This window comes from Perognathus longimembris, chromosome 13 (genome assembly GCF_023159225.1).
Source record: "Perognathus longimembris pacificus isolate PPM17 chromosome 13, ASM2315922v1, whole genome shotgun sequence".
Taxonomy (NCBI): domain Eukaryota; kingdom Metazoa; phylum Chordata; class Mammalia; order Rodentia; family Heteromyidae; genus Perognathus; species Perognathus longimembris.
The window spans coordinates 13,606,288-13,626,297 of NC_063173.1; the positions used below are offsets into that span (position 1 = coordinate 13,606,288).

A 20,010-nucleotide genomic window follows, 5' to 3' on the forward strand; every position below is an offset into this window, starting at 1 on the left:
TTTTCTGAGTTTCAGCAGACTATATTAGGAAAGTTGTAGAGAACCATTTAAGTGCTTAAAGAAATCTGAGGATAAAAATGGCTGGAACTCCATCCATAACTTCAACCATCTTTATTTTGAGTTCCAGTAATATAGCCACCATCCACCCATGCATTAAAACTAGGAAAAGATCAAAGAAATGAACCTCATAGCAATTAAGAGGAAAAGAGAGGTTAGTAGAGGTTCAGCAGAGTGAGATCAAAGAATAAGACAGGTGTGCCAATGAGCACAAGGTAAAAGTCAGACAAAAAGAGCAAGCCCAGGAATTTATTTCTCAGTAGGGTGAATATAGTCAACAGTAATGAGTTCTATGTTTCAAAATACCTTCAAGAGGTCTGGGAATGTGGCATAACAATGGGGTGCTTGCCTAGCATGCATGAAGCCCTGTACAGTCGGAAGTGGCGCTGTGGCTCATAGGTAGAGTGCTAGCCTTGAGCAAAAAGAAGCCAGAGACAGTACTCAGGCCAGGAGTCCAAGGCATAGGACTGGCAAAAAAATCCCAAAACCTTCAAGAGAAGATTTGGAATGTTTTCACAATGGTAATAAGTTAGTTGTTTAAGAAGGATGTGTTAATTGACATTTCTATTATTTCATTATTATCAAATTTAAAATTTATATTGTGAACATACATTCAGATTTCACATTGTATCTGCTAAGCAAGTGTAATTATGCATCCATAACATTTATAACTCTGAGAGCAATTGAGGGAATGTGCACAATCAATGAATAAATGGCGGTTCCTACAGTGACTAAACACTAGCAGTGCTACTAATGGGGGGAAGTGGATGGATTTACTTAATTAACACATTTGTTTTCAGAAAAGTTACACTAATATCTATTTCTAGAACATGAGCTCAAAGAACATATTATGTCCCATGAAGACTTGATTTATCATCATCAACTCCAGTTATAATATTTACTCTGGTATGCCTACTGACATGTTAGGAATGAACATGTTAGGGAATGACTAAAGAAGGAAAGACTATACATTCCTGCTCATTCTTCCTTTTAGTTGAGCTAGACGTCCAGCATTACGATTTTGCTTCCCTGTGATGAGGGTTACATGCCTCTTTGCTGTTTCCTATTTTGTAATTCCATGCAAGATGCCCACACACTCTGTCATAAATAAGGAAGCCAAAATCTGAACATTTTACAAAACACAAAATTATGTAGTTTATTTCCTAGTATGAAGGGTGCAGTAATAACATTCTCACATTTTATTTTTAAGTCATCTATTGAGCAGCTGATTCTTTTCAACATTGAGGAGAGACTTTAAACAGAAGCTCACCTGTAAGACAACATGCAGGAAAAAGTTTTCATTACCAAGCTTTAGAAAGAAATACTCACTAGGGCAAAGAAACAAGCAGTTCAAGAATTGGAAGTTCTACTGGACAAGAAAACAGTAAAATTTTGTAAAATTGTAATAAAGACCTTCCTACAGATATGACGCTGATACCTAGAACAGCACCTACAGCCTCACACACACTTTCCTCTTGTGAGAGCTTTTACTGCCATGAGGAAGAAATTCATCCACTCATTCCTGTAGCAACACCAACCTCGGTGCGACATGTACAAAGCAATGCAATGGTGAACAAGAGAGAAGCTATGACCAACCTGATAAATAGTCTACATGATTGGAGATTTTCAAAATTCTTCGAATAGCACTGAATTACAACCATATTCATTATCCTATCTGTGAAAATAATGTTTGTCTTAAGTGCTAAATAGTATTCTATTTATATATTAACACATCAGTGGAATTATAAAATTTTCTTTAGTCACTTTTCCATTTAGCATAGGAATTCCTTTCAGGGGCCTTAATGAATAGGTACCATTTTCACAAACAGAGGCTACATTTTACTATATATTTGTATTACTAATTACTATGAGGGGACAATTCCAGGCATGAGAATTCATGTGGAAGACAGATAGAGATAAACATGTCCTTTTATTCTTATTTAAACTATCTCATTAGTTCCTTGGTAGCTCAGGGAACAAGCACCACCATTAAGCTGACTCTTCCCTTTTATCGCTCTACTAATGACCTCCAGTAACCCCAGTTCTACCTGACCGGAAGACACGCAGCATCCTCACACGGATCTGCTTGGTCTTGATGGTGTAAACCACGGGGTTGAGCACCGGGGGTGTAAGAAAATGCAGGTAAGACAACAAGACACAGGCGCACGGGGAAGCTGACTTTCCAAATCGGTGGATCATGGACAAGCCAATCATAGGAGTATAAAAGAGTAGCACAGAACAGATATGGGAGACACAGGTGTTGAGAGCTTTGAGACGCTCCGCCTTGGAGGCAATGGACAGCACTGTTCGGAGGATTAGCCCATAGGACAGAACAATGAGCACGGAGTCCAAACCCAAAGTAGAGAGAACTATGAAGAGGCCATAGGCACTGTTGATGTGAGTGTCCGCACAGGCCAGCTTCATGACATCTGGGTGCAGGCAGTACGAGTGGGACAGCAGGCGTTTCTGGCAGTAGGGCAGGTTCTTCAACATGATGGGGCATGGAATGTGGAGACCAACACTGCGCACAATAATAGCCAGGCCTAAATTGGCAATCCGAGAATTTGTGAGAATGGTGCTATAGCGCAGGGGGCTGCTGATGGCCACAAAACGGTCAAAAGCCATGCTGAGCAGTACAGAGGACTCCATGATGGAGAAGGTGTGGATGAAGAAGAGTTGGAGCAGACACATGTCGAGTGCCACCTCCCTGAGCCCCAGCAGGTAGATGGTGAACATGGTGGGCAGGGTGGAGGCAGACAGGCCCAGGTCAGTCACTGCCAGCATGGACAGAAAGTAGTACATGGGCTGGTGCAGGGAGGGCTCTGACTTCACCACCCACAAAATCAGGCTGTTCCCAGCCAGAGAGGCTATGTACATGGCACACAGAGGTATGGAGAGCCACACGTGCACAGCCTCAAGGCCCGGAAGGCCTGTCAAGAACAGAAAGGTACTGGTGTGGTTGGAGTTGGACATAATGAACCAGAGGCAGAAGTCCAGGAGGAAGTACAAACGCAGGCCCTAGATACAAATGTGTTGCTGGTTCAGAACATCTGTAAACCCAGATCTTACAATGAATCTCGCCAATGTTTCTCTAACGTGATTGCTTTAATAAAGGTCATGCAATAAAGACAAATTCTTGCAATAAGTAGAAGAAACATTGGTCCATAAGCTATCCAATGGCATTTATTCTGCAATCAAACTTTGGAATATGTCACTAGTAATGGACTTAAGCAGTGTTATTTCCAACTCTCCATTATACACAGTGGGAAATGAATTCTATTTGCAACCGAGTTAGTGTGTTAGATATGGGACCAAAATGCCGGCATCTTTCCTCCCCATTAAGTTCATCATCTCTCTTTTCAATACATTCTTCTTCAATTTAGTGAATGCATTTCTTAAATATAACTTCTTTTTATAACTGAAACAGTGGAAAACAAATCAATTCCCATTATCCAGTTAGTATATTTATATGGATACACAAACATAAACTAAATAGATATACAATATTATGCCACACTGTGGAAACAATTTTAGATTTTCTTCAAATACATTTGTTCCTTAAGTGGTTACAGTCATGTGGGGCACTACTTTAGCAAAATAATACTTAACACACAGAATATTTGCCATTACCTTAAGGTTTATCTGTCATGATTTAATAATATACTCATAAGCATTCACAAAATAGCAAATAAGATTTAGTTAGTGAAAAAAAAGTGATTAGACCCATGTTTCATCAGATTTCCAGAACTAAACTGTAATCTATGTATATGGCTATGTCTTCCTTGCATTATGCTTAATCCATCATGAGTTTCATATTTTGAGAACAAGTGTACATGTCATTATTGAAAATTATAAAAAGATAATTTAGATTTAAAGACAACTTATTAAATGTTTAGAGCTAAGCAGGACTGTGGGGTAGTTGTATTATTTTTCTCAGCTAATGTTGTCTTACCTTTAATCCTATCACAATTTCTCTCCAGTGCCTTAAGCTATTCAGTCCAGTATCAACCCACTTTGAAAAGTTAAGTCATGTAATGAACCTGTCACTTTTTCTTCTGTAGATTAAAGTATACAAGGCTAATCCATTATATTATCATTTCACCGTAGTTATCAAATAGTTTTAGATGCCAGTTTAAAATATATCTACTCTCAGCTCTTGACAGATCACTTTTCCAGATCTAGACAAATTAATCATACATAATCAAGTAGGTAACTTTTATATGCATCATCAAAATAGGATGGAGGAATGGTTCAGGGTGACCTCTTTTGCTTTCTGAATACTGTAGTCTATAACTGAATATAAACACCAGCTGCTAATACACACGTTGACCAAATGTATTCTTAACAAAACTAACACTCTCCTAAAACTTAACTATTTCATTCCCTGAATGATGAACACTTCTGATTTTTCTCTTTAATCTTTCTTACTACCTCCAAATTAGAGACTTCCAATTAAATTCTCCTAGGTGCTCTTCTTAGCACAGGAATTCCAGACATGATGAGCGGTAAAGTCCCAGTAATAAAGGAAGAATCAGAGTCAATTTAGTTTTAAATATGTTCCAAAAAATAGAATAATTTGTAAAGAGATAGAGGGGTTATATTAGAATGAAAATTCCGGAAATAGCTTAGTAAGGAGAGGAAATTTGTCACAAGAAAATTCAGACTACCAGAGTCACAGAAAATCCTCACATAGGAAACCTGCCCTTACTGCTCTACTGTACTGTAGGGTCAACTCCTTTATTCTATTGTATGCTATTGAGCATAACTATGGGTTCTGAAAGTGGTGGTCCAGGACTAGTGATATATTATCAATGGGAACTTGCACAAAATGCAAATTTTAGTTCTGGTTTATACCCTCATGAATCAGAATGTCCAGGGGATAACTTTGTGCTTCAAAACTCTCTTGAAGTGATTTTGATATATAGAAGTTCTAAGACTTGGCACAATTGTGAAATAAAACCTTGCTCTACAAATGGGTGAATGGATGGTTGCAATGTTACTAAAAATTGTACCCAAAGAAGATGGTGGGTGAGAAGTGAAAGTTAGCAATTAAGAGAAAGGGAGATTCACTGAACCTTAGTATAATGCTGAGATGATTTCAGCAAGCCCAGTCAACTATTAACATAAGTTCTCTAACAGATTTCCTATAAATAACTATACTCCCAGTCATCACATGCCAAAATACATAAGGTATAATAAACAAGGATAGTAGAGGTCTCATGACCACTTATTCTGAAAAGTACCGAAATTTTAATAAGATAATCTGTGTGCCTGTTAAATAGTATGCATGTTGGAATTTCAGCAAGCTGTTTGTATGTTTTACATGCACATTTATTAATTTTTCATTAGTTTCTGATGGAAGGGACAAATGCGGTGAAGAGAAATATTTGGGGATATACTGACAACAACTGGACATTTAGAGGAAGTACTTGAATAGCATTTTATTTCTAAATTCTCCATCTTATATTCACCCTACACTGTTTCGTGTGTGTGTGTGTGTGTGTGTGCGTGTGTGTGTGTGGTGATGTTTTTAGTTAGAGAAAATCACATATAAGCCTTAAAATAAACTGAAAGTTCTATTTCTTCACCCATAAATCTCAGATGCAGAGACATAAATGGGGATAGACATCCTTGGTATAAACAGACCAGAATTTTCTGCCTGTATTAACATAGCCTTTCGAAGAGGCTAAGTTAGTTAGACAATGAGATTCTCATACACAAGTAAGATATTATTTTGTATATTTCAAATTCAACAGATTGCCAAGAAGGGAGTTGTAGGAGTATGGCTGGGTGTATTCTTTCTCCCTGTTTTAATTTTTACAGTATCCAATTTGAGTGAGGGAAATAGAGTTGAAGGCAGACAGCATCTGTTTCGGGTCATGGTTTCAGCACAAAAACATGGAGAGAAAAGAAGCTGGATGAAACTTGGAATTCACCATGAACTACTTTAAATAGATTGAAATGGTGAGCTTACCACTTAAAGGAACTACTCCATTTGATTGGCTAGCTGATTTTTCCTCAGCTGTGGGTCTGGTGCATCATGGAACAGATCAAGGCAGGAAGTCATATTGAATTTCCCAAACAAATGTCTACAGAATTTAGAGCAGAATTAAGAATAAATATTCAGTAGGTTAGAATTAGATGATAATAAGAAATTGAGCATGAGATGTATGGACAAATAGCAAACAATTACATAAACAGTATTCTGGCAATTTCAGGCTTTGCAATTACACAACAAAGGATTAGTAAAGTATCTTAATTCTCTTAGCCTGAAAATGAATTGTATTTGTCTAGTGACAAATAAAATGCCCTAATGAAAAATTCATAGTGTTAGATATGTAGAAAGTAAAAAGTAATTAATTACATTTGTCTTGCAATTTTTCTAAGGGTACTCACCATATAAGTTTCAAAGATTTTTCTTCAAAGATGATAATTTAAGGACTTAGAAAGAATTGCAGTGACTCTAAATCTCCATAGATTTGGGGTTTAGATAATTTATTCGTAACCTTCCACTTTATGAGGAGAAAAAATACTGAACCATTTCATCCATTAGGAACTCTATTCATCAATCTTTTTTTCTCTCTAGCTTATCACAAGGAAGGGACATAGAATCAGTTTCTCCTGTTTGTATACAATCACATCGATTTAAGACAAGGGAAATTTTGATGGTGAATAACTAGTGTGCCTCCTAAGTGTATAATTAATTGCCTTTTTATTTTCCTATAATAGAAAATTCTGAGCATTCTGTAGATATCTTATTCAGCAGCTCCAAGCTACTATCTGAAGACAAAGACTCCCTTCTTTCCTCTAATATCTCAATATATTTTCCTTTTAATGGCCTTAGCTCAAACAAATTTCAACATTGCTATTAATCTTGGAGATGTCTTTCAGTCTTTCTTCTCCCAGCCTCATGTTAGTGACTCCCTCACGAGATGGTAAGAGGACATTTCTCTGACTCCTTAGGAGTTCAGCAGCATTGAGGTCTCAATGCAGAGAGGTTTTATGGCAAATTAGCCCATGTACAAACCTCATTCTGAGATGAATACCACAGGGACCATAGTCTTGGTCACAACAAAACAACAAGTGATTTTAACCATGTCTCTGCTAAACAAACTATATAGTTACTAATGGGATTCTATCATAATTAGAAATCCTTTGGCAGTATGCAAGTGGGAGTTTTTTAGCTGCTGATTCCCCATCAGTATGACTTTAAAATAATTAGCCAGTTAGATAGTTTAAGCTTCATCATCTTCAAGACTACCATACATATTATCCTTGTAAATGCTTGTAAATATTTAAGTTGTCCAAATTCTCTGAGTTTCTTTCCATGTCTTTAAAATATAATAATACAATCTTTGTGAGGTAATAGATATATGATTGAAACAATGATGCTGTAGTGATTATCTGTGTGATTGAATCTGAACTACATTGTATAATATTTCTTGAGTATTTAATTATGTTATTTTGCTTCTGAATGAATATTTTCTCATTCCTTGCACACTTTCTTAGGAATAATTAAAGAAATGAACATATTGGTGTATTTGGATGGATACTTGTCACCAAATAAATATCTAATTGTTTTTAAAATTATGCCATATTTTAATATGTAATATAATTATATATGCAAATTACTTACTATAATTTCTAAAAGTATACATTCAACATTCAAGAAATTATTTTTGTGTGTGCTGGTGCTGGGCTTTGATCTCAGGACTGGGTACTATCCCTTAGCTTTTTTGCTCAATACTGGCCTTCAACTGCGCCTTATCTCCACTTTTGGCTCTTTGATAGTTAATTGGAGATAAGATCTCTTATATTTGTCTGCCATGCTGGCTTTGAACTGTGATCCTATGGATATAATATAAATAATAAAAGAGTTCAATAAGATGAAAATTTATCCAATATGTGTAGCAGCTCTTTGATTAATTAGAAATCAATTATTTCACCTAACTGGAAATATCAGCTCCTAAAGACTAAACAGTTGATATTAGCCAATTGCACTCTTAAAAAGTCACTCAGTTTGAAGCAGTGAGAATTTTGAACCTAACAGTATTTCACTGGCTTGAAGTCTTCAGAACAAGGATTTCAAGTTTCTTTTACCCAATATGCCTACTGAAGCTAACTGGAAATATCAGTTTCTAAAAACTAAGCAGTATTGACTACAAAGGCCAACAATCCATTTTCAGCAAAACTGTTAGTGGAATTTCTCTGATTCACAATATAACTGTAAGGAAAAGAACCCTTTAGAAACTCAATCTTAGTTATATGCACACCAACTTGGGCAAATCCTCAACTGAAGTCAAGAAAATGAAGAAGACTCGAAAGCTTTTTACTTCAATAATATGTGTAATAAAAGAGAAGTAGCATTTAGACATTACCCAATTTAATAAGCTCCTCAAACATTATACATGTACAGTTTATCAGATGTTGAACAAATAGTGTATAGTGATTATTCTTTCTGAAAAATTAAACAGAAGGTTAAAATCATATCTGTGTTTACCTAGGTTTTCCTTCTGATAATCTTTTGCAGTCTCAGAAAAGTTGATTTCTATCAGAAGTAGTTCCTTCTTACTGGAAGTAGAGAATTGAAATCTGGTTTCAGATGGCCTGGAGTTACAGAAGAAATGTACTGGGATTATTTTCTCATCTTTGCTAAAAATAATTGAAGTAAAAATCAAGTTGTGTGTAGAGTTTTTCACTTGAAATATATAATACCATTTAATGGTTTATGAAAGCACAGAATTTTCCATCTATCTATTATAAATAACAGAGCAAATGATATAATATAATTGAGAAAGCTACGGAATAATGGAAATTCCATCTACTTTTCAAGATATGGAGCTTAAGCTGGATACCAGTGTCTCATGCCTGTAATCCTAGCTATCCAGGAGGTAACATCGGAGAATCTCAGTAGGAAGCCAGTCTGGACAGAAAAGTCTGTGAGATTCCTATCTCCAATTAACTACCAGAAAGAAAATAAAAACTGAAGGTGCACTGTGGCTCAATGTGGTAGAGTGCTAGCTTTAAGCAAAAAAGCTCAGGGAGAGTGCCCAAGCCCCAAGTTCAAGGCCCACATGACCAAATAGAAAAAAAAAAGATGTTGAACTTAAAAATATTAATTTTTATATTACCATTTGATTTTTAAAACATTTTATTCTAAAGTTAATGTACAGAGGGGTTATAGCTAAGTAAGGAAATGAGTACATTTCTTTTTGAATAGTTACCCTCCCTCTCCTTCATTTTCTCCTGCTTTTCCCCACACTCCCCTCCCCTGCCAAGTTGTAAAGTTCTTTTCCAACAATGTCTAGTGAGTATCACTGTTGCATGGTTCACCCTTTGTCCTACTGTTTCTAAGATTCCCCTAACCTTCCCCGAATCTGATAAACTTACAAACAAGATAAGGAGTGCAGAAACCAAAAAAAAAAGTGATAAGAGGGAATAATCTGAAGGAAACAAAAAAGAAAGAAAGAAAGAAAAAGAAATAACTGCAAAGAATACCCTAAAAAACCCTCTTGTTTCCATTTCTTGGAGTTCAATTCTTTTTTTTTTTTTTTTGGCCAGTCCTGGGGCTTGGACTCAGGGCCTGAGCACTGTCCCTGGCTTCTTTTTGCTCAAGGCTAGCACTTAGGCCATATCCCCAGCCCTGGAGTTCAATTCTATAAGCCTCATTTTATACGTTCATACATACATAGCTATTGAGCTATTTTGGTCCTCTGCTAAGTATGTCCTAGACATATTCTACTCATTACAAATTAGGGAAACCATGCAGCCTATGTTTCTTTGGGTCTGGCTTGATTCTCTCTCTCTCTATATATATATATATGTATATATATATTCATATATGTATACGTATATCACATTTTTCTTGATCCATTCATCTACTGAGAGGCATCTGGATTGATTCCATATTTTAGCTATGGTAAGTAATTCTGCAGTGAATATGGTTGTGCTGGTAGCTTTGCTGTTGACTTGTTTATGATACTATATTGCAGTAATTTAGGTATTTATTTCTTTATTTTAAAAGTTTTTGGGATGTGACAATTTATTTTATATTTTCTAGGGGTTATCCACATAGTTATTTTGTTTATATTATGCATGTGTGAAAATTTTTCTGAAGTTATAAACAACTGAGCCCCTCTTGATGCATGTGCACCTGAGCAGGGCATATTTCTTTTTATCAAAGTGATGGGTCTTGGGTAGGCTAACTATAGGAGAATAAAATAGAAGAACTGTGCAGAAGTGGGATATGCAGGTGTAGAAAGCTCCTGCTACTATTATTGAAAGCAAGGCTCAGTACTGTTTGTGAGATCAATATTTGGAGACAGTAAGGAGCACAACCTCCATCCCACAGCATACAACAAAGATCTTCAATCTACTGTTGACAATTGTGCTAGAATGGGACAACCTTGGTACATCAGGATGAACATATGAAAAATAGACGTTCCAAGATGAAACTTAAGTCTTCCAAGGAACACATATAAGGGCAGATGGAGGTCTCATGGCCAACCCAATAGACCCAAGGTGTTTGGCTGTGAGCATGCAAGCCCTGGGTAAAGGCTTTTGAATGGCCAAGTGGTTGTCCCCAGTCACAGCCATAGACTAGATGATTCAGTGACTGAGAAAATGAAGACGAAAAATTGTATAAAGCATGCTGGAGGACCTATCTCCCTCTAGTCCAGGAACCAAACTGCTACTTTTTAAAGCAGTGAGGAAGCTGAAAGGTAGAGGCTAGCCAATGACAGCAAGAGAAGAAGAGCTGCATGGGGGTGTGGAGGCTGGACAATGGAGGCACAGACAGGACAATGTTCTTTAAGGTGATGTAGCCAAGTTCAGAAAGAACTTAGGCAAAGCAGACAGAAGGAGCTGCCCAACAATAAGCAGCCTCCCTCCATCCCTGGAACTTCAGGAAAGTGAAGATGCTGCTGCCATTTTAATTTTTAGGAATCTCCATACCACTGGGAAGGGACTGCCCAGTAAAACTGATAAATAAAGCTAAATCTACTTCTTCCTATGATTTCAATGCTGCCTCACCTTACCTAGCACTCACTACTCTTGCCTGCAGTGTGTATTGCCCTTTGTCTTAAGACAATACTGAGTTTCATTCTTCTAGAGGTCAGAAGGAGAGAATAGTGTCTTGGTAGTGGTGTGTTTGTTTTTAACTGCACATTTGAAACATTAGATAAGAAAATTTACTCCCCCATGTTGAAAGTATTACAAAGTTTGAAAACGATGAAACCTTACATTGAAAAAAAAAAAGGCCCATGTTCATGAGCTGGTTGTTTTCTACGCCAGAGAATCTAAGGTATGCAGAGCTGTATAAGTGTAAAATGCACAGAAGCAAACAATAATTATTCTGAATTTCTGAAACTACTAGATAGACCTTTAGTTTGGTAAAGCCCATGATAAAAGAAATAATCAATGAAGCAAGGAGATATCAATAATTTGCTTATAATTTGAATACTTTGTCATGCAGTTAATGTGAGAAGATTTTCAGGATTATGCTAATAAATATTTTCCCTCAAAAAGTTAATTTCATCACAAATATTATAATCTATTCACATAGTATATGTACATATAATTTCTCTATATTTTATTGAACTTTTGTTATTTATGTGGCTATGGGAAGCTTCTTTGCTTGTATAGAATTAATACTATTACTTCCTAAAATGTTGAATTTTATGAACTATGGGAAGTAATATGCATGTATAATTATAATCTATAGTCAAATGTCATGAGATATTTCTTGAAAATAGCTAATTACTTGATTGGCAACAAGTATCCTTTAATCCTCAGAATACATGAAGGTACTAGGTTTTCTAACTATCCTAAAGAAATTGTGAACAAATTAAGAAAATCAAGTTATTCTGAAGGAAAACAAGATGAACAAATACCCAAGAGATATTACATGATGTAGCTGAGATTCAATCACACAGATATCCCTACGGGTGTTTTTGTTAACCATTTATCCGCTGTCTTACAGAGGTTATGGTATTATATTTTATGAGCATAAAATAAGACAGAATTTGTTCAACCAAGATATTTAAAATGAGTGGATATTATCTTCAATTCAAGTCTCCATAATAATGAAGTTTAAACTATCTAAAAAGTCAATTGTTTTTAAAACACACTGAGAAGGGCAATCAGCAGCTGACCCACTCAGACTTTTGTACAAATGATTTCAAATTATGATGAAGTCCCTTTGACCACTGGATAGCTTGCTTAGCAGGGACATGGTTAAAGTCAGTTGTTGTGAACAAGAAAGACTATAGTCCCTATGGTGTTCATCAAGAAACGAGATGAGGACATTGCTCATTTTCCATAAAACCTCTCTGCTTTGAGAATTCAATGCTATTAGACTCCTGAGGAGGCTTCAAAACAGTCTCCTTCTTCCCATTTTGGAGGTGAGTAAAAAAACAAGGGGCTTAGAGAAGAAAGGTTTAAAGTTATTTCCAAGATTACTAGAGGTGTTTAAATATTTTGAGTTATGACCATGAAAAAGAGAGTACATTGAGGAATGAAAGGGGCTCATTTTCTTCAGGTAATACCTTAGAGCTGTTCAGCAAGATACCTATTGAACACATCCTATTATAGGGAAATAAAAAGGCAATTAATTATACAATTACTCATACATAAGTTATTCACCAGCAAAGTTCTCCTTGTCTTAAATCTATCATGAGCTGTGTTTAGATGAATTCTGGTTCTGTTTCTTCCTTGGGGATTCCTGAGTAGCACAACAATTTATTTATTCAATTTTCTATCCACAGACAGATGATAAAAAAATTGAGCAGAATAACTTTTAAAAACCCATGGTGATCAAGATTAACTGTGATTCTTTCTAAATATTTGTTTTATCATCATTGAGAAAATAATTTGAATCTTGTATGGTAAGTACACTTAGGATAATTAAAAGGCAAATATAAATAAATTACTATTCACTTTATTCCTTTACATTTATTTTTTTATTTAGTGTTGGTCCTGGGGCTTGAACTCAGGACCTAGGTGTTGTGCCTGAGCTTTTGTGCTCAAGGCTTATGTTCTGCAACTTGATCTACAGCCCTCCTTCTGGCTTTGTTAGTGGTTAATTGGAGATGAGACTCATGGATTCTCGTAGCCAAGCTGGTCTTGAACCACAGCCCTCAGCCTCCCGAATAGCTAGAACTGCAGGATGAGCCAGCAGTTCCTGCTTGGGTTTTACTGCTTAAATTTCTATTTCATTTGCTTTATAGAATGCAGTGAACTTTTTTCATTATAACATTTTGTCATCAAATAACTCACATAGATTTATATGCTTAATTAACATACTTCACTGATTTCTTTGTTATGCTTGTGAGATGACTGACATTGCCTTAACATTACTGATGCAATGGATACAATTTGTCTATACATTTCATGTTGAAATTGCAAGTATTCTCTTATTTTACCATTGCAGAGTATTGGTCTTTATTTATAGTGTCTTGAATCTGTAGACATTAGTTTGGAAAATTTAATATGTGTTCCTGCCTTGTTCTACTTCCGGATGCCTCGCGTCCACAGCTGAGGGAAAATCAAATATCCAGTCAAATGGAGTAGTTCCCTAAAGTGGTAAGCGCATCCATTGTCTTCTTAGCATTTTAAAAAGAGTAGCTCATGCCTAAATCCAAGGTTTTACAAAAATACATTGCTTCCTTTGCTTTTGTGCCAAAGACAGGACCAGATACAGATGCTGTGCATTTTCTAATATATTCTTATGTCTAAATCGCCCTCACTCCATCAGATATTTTAAAAATTAAAATAAGGAAAAGGACCAAACATACTCATAAAGCTCTCTTCTCCGCATTCTGCTGAGTGTAAGAAACATAAAAATAATACACTTTATGTGTATCAGAATCTCATCGTTCACATAACCTCACCCAAGTGCTAATTGAAATACAGAAGAAACTTTGACTTTGTTTATATCAAGGGTGTTTGAGATTTGTGGGTGAAACCAAAGGATTTTCACTTTACCATAAATCTATGCATTATAAGCTCTGATGATGAAAAGCAGTGTGAGGCAAAGAATTTACAGGTGGGGAGTATTCAAGCACTTCCCCTGAATGCCCAAATCTTTTCAAGTGTGGCTCTATACATTTCTCTGAACCCATTTCACATTTGTTCCTTCTGTCAGGAATTAAGGCATTCATAAATCTGCATATAGAAAGGTTAAACAACATGCTGAAGCTCTGATAGCTTTAGGGTTTAAGACTCACACAGATTACTTTATTAATAATTTAATGCTTTACAGAATAATTTATCAGGAAAGACTTAGTGACCTTATTTAATATGCATCTCTCTCTCTCTCTCTCTCTCTCTCTCTCTCTCTCTCTCTGTGTGTGTGTGTGTATTTAGTGATCAGGTATATAATCATTTATAGGAAACCTGCGAGAGAACTTACATTACTACTTGAGTGTGTTTGCTAGAATACTCTCACAGCTTTGTACTAAGGTTCATAGTATCTCCCTTTTCTCTTAATTGCTAACTTGTACTTCTCCACAAATTACTTCTTTAAGTAGGATTTTGGCACCATTACAGTCATCTAATAACAGAGCAGCCCTGTGCCTAATAACAGCACCAGTTCTCAGACCTTCTGTAGATCAAAATTATCTCAAGAGATTGTTGAAACATCAACAATCTTTCTAGTATGTCCTAGCCTTTGAGCCAGGTCATGGTGATTTATGAGGGGTTTAGTGGGAACTAAACCTGCATTTCATACAAGTTCCTGTGTATTATATGTCAGGAATCCCACACCACCACCTTCAGAGCTAATAGATATATGTAGCACAATAAAGAATCAGTCCCCCCTAAAAAAATAAGAAAAAAAATTGATCCTCACCCTGCCATCTTAAGTGACTTTGGTGGTCTGAATTCTCTTTTGGTAAATTTCCCCTCCTCACCAACTGGTGTCCTGAACTTTTGATCTAAAGTCATTCTTTCACTTCCCGAATTATTCTATTTTCTCAACAGAAATGACTCTGATTCTTGGGACCTTCCTGTTTATCATACCTATGATCCTTGTATCTGAAACAGCATCTAAGGCAATTTAATTAATGAATGAACATGTGCACTTCTCTAATATGGAGGCAGAAAGATAGATTACAAGAGGAAAATCAGAAATGTTCATCAGTCAGCAAATGAGCATTAGCCTTCTTAGAATAATCCCGATTGACTGAGGCGCATTATATTTCTCCTGTCCTACCTGTCATGTTTGTCAACTTAGCAGCTTCATGTCTACCTTTTACAGCAGAATAAAACTCGCTCATGACAGAAAAAAAGAAAAAAGTTCTATGAAAATTTTTGTTTAATTTAACAAAAAATCATGAATATCTGGGATCCTGTTAATTAACAGGTAATATTTATCCTTAGCTTTAGGCCTAAAGATTTAGGAAGCAAAACATGAAGTTAGTCAGAATTAACTCCACCCATTAATTAACTCCATCATCTGGTGATCCAAATGACAAAGTTGTAGACTTGAATTGGTTTTCTTCTTTTTTTTTTTCTTTATTGTCAAAGTGATGTACAGAGGGGTTACAGTGTCATAGATAAGGCTGACCTTATGTGGGAAAAGTTATCTGTCAACACCTAGGGGTTAAGACTTTAGAGTGATATGTCTATAGCTATTTAATAAATTAAGCAAAATAGTAGTGCAATGAATTGAACTGGTACAGTTTTTATTTACAGACGGAAAATAAACAATTTATTATGTAACCTAACTTTTCAAAGGAGAGGTTATGATCACATATCCTAAGCAGGGGACAGGATGGAAGTGGTAAGAGGACTAAGGGAGATATAATGTCATTTGAGAAAACAAACAACAAGGAACTGCTTAACTCTAAACATTCAATTAAGTATAATCCCTCAAATTTAAGTTGTCCTAGTTTGGTTTTCAGTAATGGCTTGGATACAAGAAGTAAAGCGGGTGAAAATGCAAGAGAATGCAAGGAAAAAATTTTTTAATTCACAGATTATAACTTAGCTCTGGAAATTTGCTCAACATTGGTCTATTTTTCCCTGGGTGAATAAAGGTTATTTTCTATGCTAATTGGTGAAATGTTGAATAGTGACATAAAATTTCAGATAATTGTCCAGTGTTCTGGAAGTTAAGAATCGTTTTACTGAAGTAATGGCATCATGCATATAACTATTTAGAGAATGAAGTAGATTTGGATATTATTGGCTATTTGACATTTTAACTGCAGTGTATAATAGTTTTGTGTTATATTTCCATATAAATGTGTGAATTGGATAAGAAGTATTAATTTGTTTTACATTGATTTAATTATGAAAGAAAATGCCCTTAAAATTCTCAAATTCGCTGAATTAGAGAAATATATATTAAAAAGATAGTTGAAGAAATTATCAGAACTTTAAATATTGCATAATTAATCAAGATAAACATTGCTTAAGTTGCTTTGCAAATGGCAACCAGTCAGGGAGATTAAAAAGAAAGAAATTAATAGGAAGGATGTCCACATTTGACACAGGAACTTTGATGGAAATCAAATGCATTTCCTAACATTTATAATGAAGAATTAGAAAGAACACTGCTTCAGTGCATTTATTATTTTGGAATTACCATCATTGTGTAGTTACTGAGCCAAGTTTACTATATGTAGAAGATTTCTTCTGAAAATGACAAAAGCTCCTCTTTACTACATGGCCTTTTATATATGAACTATAAGACATACTTGGATAAATTATAAAGCCATGTTTGTCAGAGAAACACTGGAGTCGGTCATAGCAAGATCTGGGTTTGTAGATGTTCTGAACCAGCAACCTATTTGTATCTAGGGCCTGCATTTGTACTTCCTCCTGGACTTCTGCCTCTGGTTCATTATGTCCAACTTCAACCACACCACCACCTCTTTCTTCTTGATAGGCCTTCCCGGCCTTGAGGCTGTGCACGTGTGGCTCTCCATACCTCTGTGTGCCATGTACATAGCCTCTCTGGCTGGGAACAGCCTGATTTTGTGGGTGGTGAAGTCAGAGCCCTCCCTGCACCAGCCCATGTACTACTTTCTGTCCATGCTGGCAGTGACTGACCTGGGCCTGTCTGCCTCCACCCTGCCCACCATGTTCACCATCTACCTGCTGGGGCTCAGGGAGGTGGCACACGACATGTGTCTGCTCCAACTCTTCTTCATCCACACCTTCTCCATCATGGAGTCCTCTGTACTGCTCACTATGGCTTTTGACCGTTTTGTGGCCATCAGCAGCCCCCTGCGCTATAGCACCATTCTCACAAATTCTCGGATTGCCAGCTTGGGCCTGGCTATTATTGTGCGCAGTGTTGGTCTCCACATTCCAGCCCCAATCATGTTGAAGAAACTACCCTACTGCCAGAAACGCCTGCTGTCCCACTCGTACTGCCTGCACCCAGATGTCATGAAGCTGGCCTGTGCGGACACTCACATCAACAGTGCCTATGGCCTCTTCGTAGTTCTCTCTACATTGGGTATAGACTCCGTGCTCATTGTTCTGTCCTATGGGCTAATCCTCCGAACAGTGCTGTCCATTGCCTCCAAGGCGGAGCGTCTCAAAGCTCTCAACACCTGTGTCTCCCATATCTGTTCTGTGCTACTCTTTTATACTCCTATGATTGGCTTGTCCATGATCCACCGATTTGGGAAGTGGGCTTCCCCTTGCAGCCGTGTCTTGCTGTCCTACCTGCATTTTCTTACACCCCCGGTGCTCAACCCCGTGGTTTACACCATCAAGACCAAGCAGATCCGTGTGAGGATACTGCGTGTCTTCCGGTCAGGAAGAGCTGGCATTGAAGAAACCCAAGGTCATTAAAAATCATTAAAGGAAAAAAATACAGATTATAATATTTGTTTAAGGAGCTATTAAACTGAGAGTTATGTAGCAAGAAGAACAAACAGAATGACATAACGTGTATCTTTATATTTGTTTTACATGAAATCTTATCTCTGGAAAAAATGCACATTCCACTTAGTTGAAGTTTTATTTGAGCACTGTATAATTGAGCTTAAATATGCAATAACAGCAATTAGAAATAGCAATGCCAGTAAGATCCAAACTAAGTTTTGGAAAGTGATGCAATATTAAGACTCATGAAGGGAATTGCTATTCCAAATGGAAAAATAGCTAATGACATTAGAAATTCACTAATATATAAATGTATGCATAGGATATTGTTTTAGAGCTGATGGAGAGAAACATCTATGCAAATTGGATAGTGGACATATTTGGAACGTAGCCATATTTGAAAAATATGGAACCTTCCCCAGTCAATATATACTAATTATGAGGACTATCATGGAATTTCTTTATAAATACTGCACACCGGGTTAATATTGCTGTGTGAATCAGTGGCTGAATAGCTTGCACATTGGAGGAGTAGTTTAGCAAGGGTGAAATCTGTATGAAAGCATGGATGCAGTACCCCAGGTTTCTGAGGCATGTTAATTATGATTGTTTAACTCCAAAGGGGGAACATTTTGGATGTTGCTGTTTTCATCTCTTTTCCAGCAGAAAATTTGAAGGCATGACTATTTAAAGCTAGAACTTCTTGGGGTTTTTTGGTCTGTAGTTAGAATTTCTTTTCAAAATCATCATAATAAAATCATTTTCAAACATCTCTTAGGGGTCCACTTCCTTTTAAAATCTCACATCAGTTTGAACGTAGTCACTCAAAATATGACTGAAAACATAATATGAGACATTTTGACTGTATCCTTCACAATATGCAATAAACTACTTTACTTGTGTGCTTCAAAAAACATTCAGACCTTTTTTCCTTGCTTACGTAGATCCTGTGGGAAACTTCAGTGTGGTTACAATATGGGCTGCAAGTATTAAATGAGCAGATAACCCTCATAAGTGGGAAACAAAATTGTTATGCAGAAGGTGTAGCTCCACAAAAAGGAAGAAAGAGCAAAGCAGTATCTTATAGTCCTTTACTCGTTTCTATTCCCTACCATGTTGTTAAGCACACTATAGTAAGTAGTATAACTGGAGTTGATGATGATAAAATCAAATCTTAATGAGGCATAAAGTGTTTATTAACATGTTCTAGAGATACATCCTTAGTGTAACTTGTCTGAAAACAATTTTGTTAATTAAATAAGTCAAACTAAGCCCTCACACAAATAGTCATGAATAGCACCAATAATGCTATGCCACCACAGAAAGACACCATTTATTTGTTGAATATGTATATTCCAACTCATCTCAATTAGGACTTTAAAATTTACTGATACATATCTCAGCACCAGTCGCTCATGCCTGTAATCCCAACTGCTCAGAAGGCTGAAATCTGAGGATCGTGGTTCATAGTCAGCCTGGGCAGGAAAGTCCATAAGACTTTTTATCTCCAATTGACCACCAGAAAAAATTATCTTTTTTGTGGTAAGAACATTCCAGATCTCTTGTAGGTATTTTGTAATACAGGACTCATTACTATTGACTATATTCACCTTTCTGGGCAATAGAAAACCTGAGCTCTTGCTTTCCGTGTGACTTTTACCTTGTGATCATGGACATACCAGACTTACCTTTTCCCCTCACCTCTGCCCATCCCAGGCTCTGGTAGCCACGATTCTTTCAAATTCTATGAGATCAGCTTCTATCAGATAAAATTAGGTCTTTATCTGATTTGAATGAGTAATTGGATCTTGGCACATATTACTGACATGAAACTAAAGGTGGTTGAGATGATAGATGTGTTTCCATCCATATTTAATGTAAGAATTCTGCAAGCAGTTAAACAGTGCTATGCTGTTTCTAACATAAGCTGCTGACAAAAAAAGACATAAAAATATGAAGCATAAATGTGTCAAAGGTTATTGCATAGATCCAGTATAACAATGATATAAATTTTAATTGTCAAAATTAGTACATGTTTAGGTTAGTCATAGCAGAAGATCAAAATAGCCCAGTAGCTATGCCCTTATGAACACATAAGATGATGCTAAATGA

General features: G+C 36.4%; 2 protein-coding genes across 2 annotated transcripts; one reads left to right on the forward strand and one right to left on the reverse strand.

The window, feature by feature from the left end:
• Window positions 1–2,076: 2,076 nt before the first annotated feature.
• LOC125362382 (olfactory receptor 51G2-like) lies at window positions 2,077–3,030 on the reverse strand. Its single transcript, XM_048361235.1, has one exon. The coding sequence runs from the start codon at window positions 3,028–3,030 to the stop codon at window positions 2,077–2,079; it is 954 nt and encodes a 317-aa protein (XP_048217192.1).
• Window positions 3,031–16,905: 13,875 nt separating this feature from the next.
• LOC125362383 (olfactory receptor 51G2-like) lies at window positions 16,906–17,865 on the forward strand. The gene has a single exon (XM_048361236.1). The coding sequence runs from the start codon at window positions 16,906–16,908 to the stop codon at window positions 17,863–17,865; it is 960 nt and encodes a 319-aa protein (XP_048217193.1).
• Window positions 17,866–20,010: the final 2,145 nt, after the last annotated feature.

What these genes read in the sequence shown, in the direction of transcription:
- LOC125362382 (XM_048361235.1), bottom strand. Translation starts at nt 3,030, where the DNA reads ATGTCCAACTCCAACCACACCAGTACCTTTCTGTTCTTGACAGGCCTT.
- LOC125362383 (XM_048361236.1), top strand. Translation starts at nt 16,906, where the DNA reads ATGTCCAACTTCAACCACACCACCACCTCTTTCTTCTTGATAGGCCTT.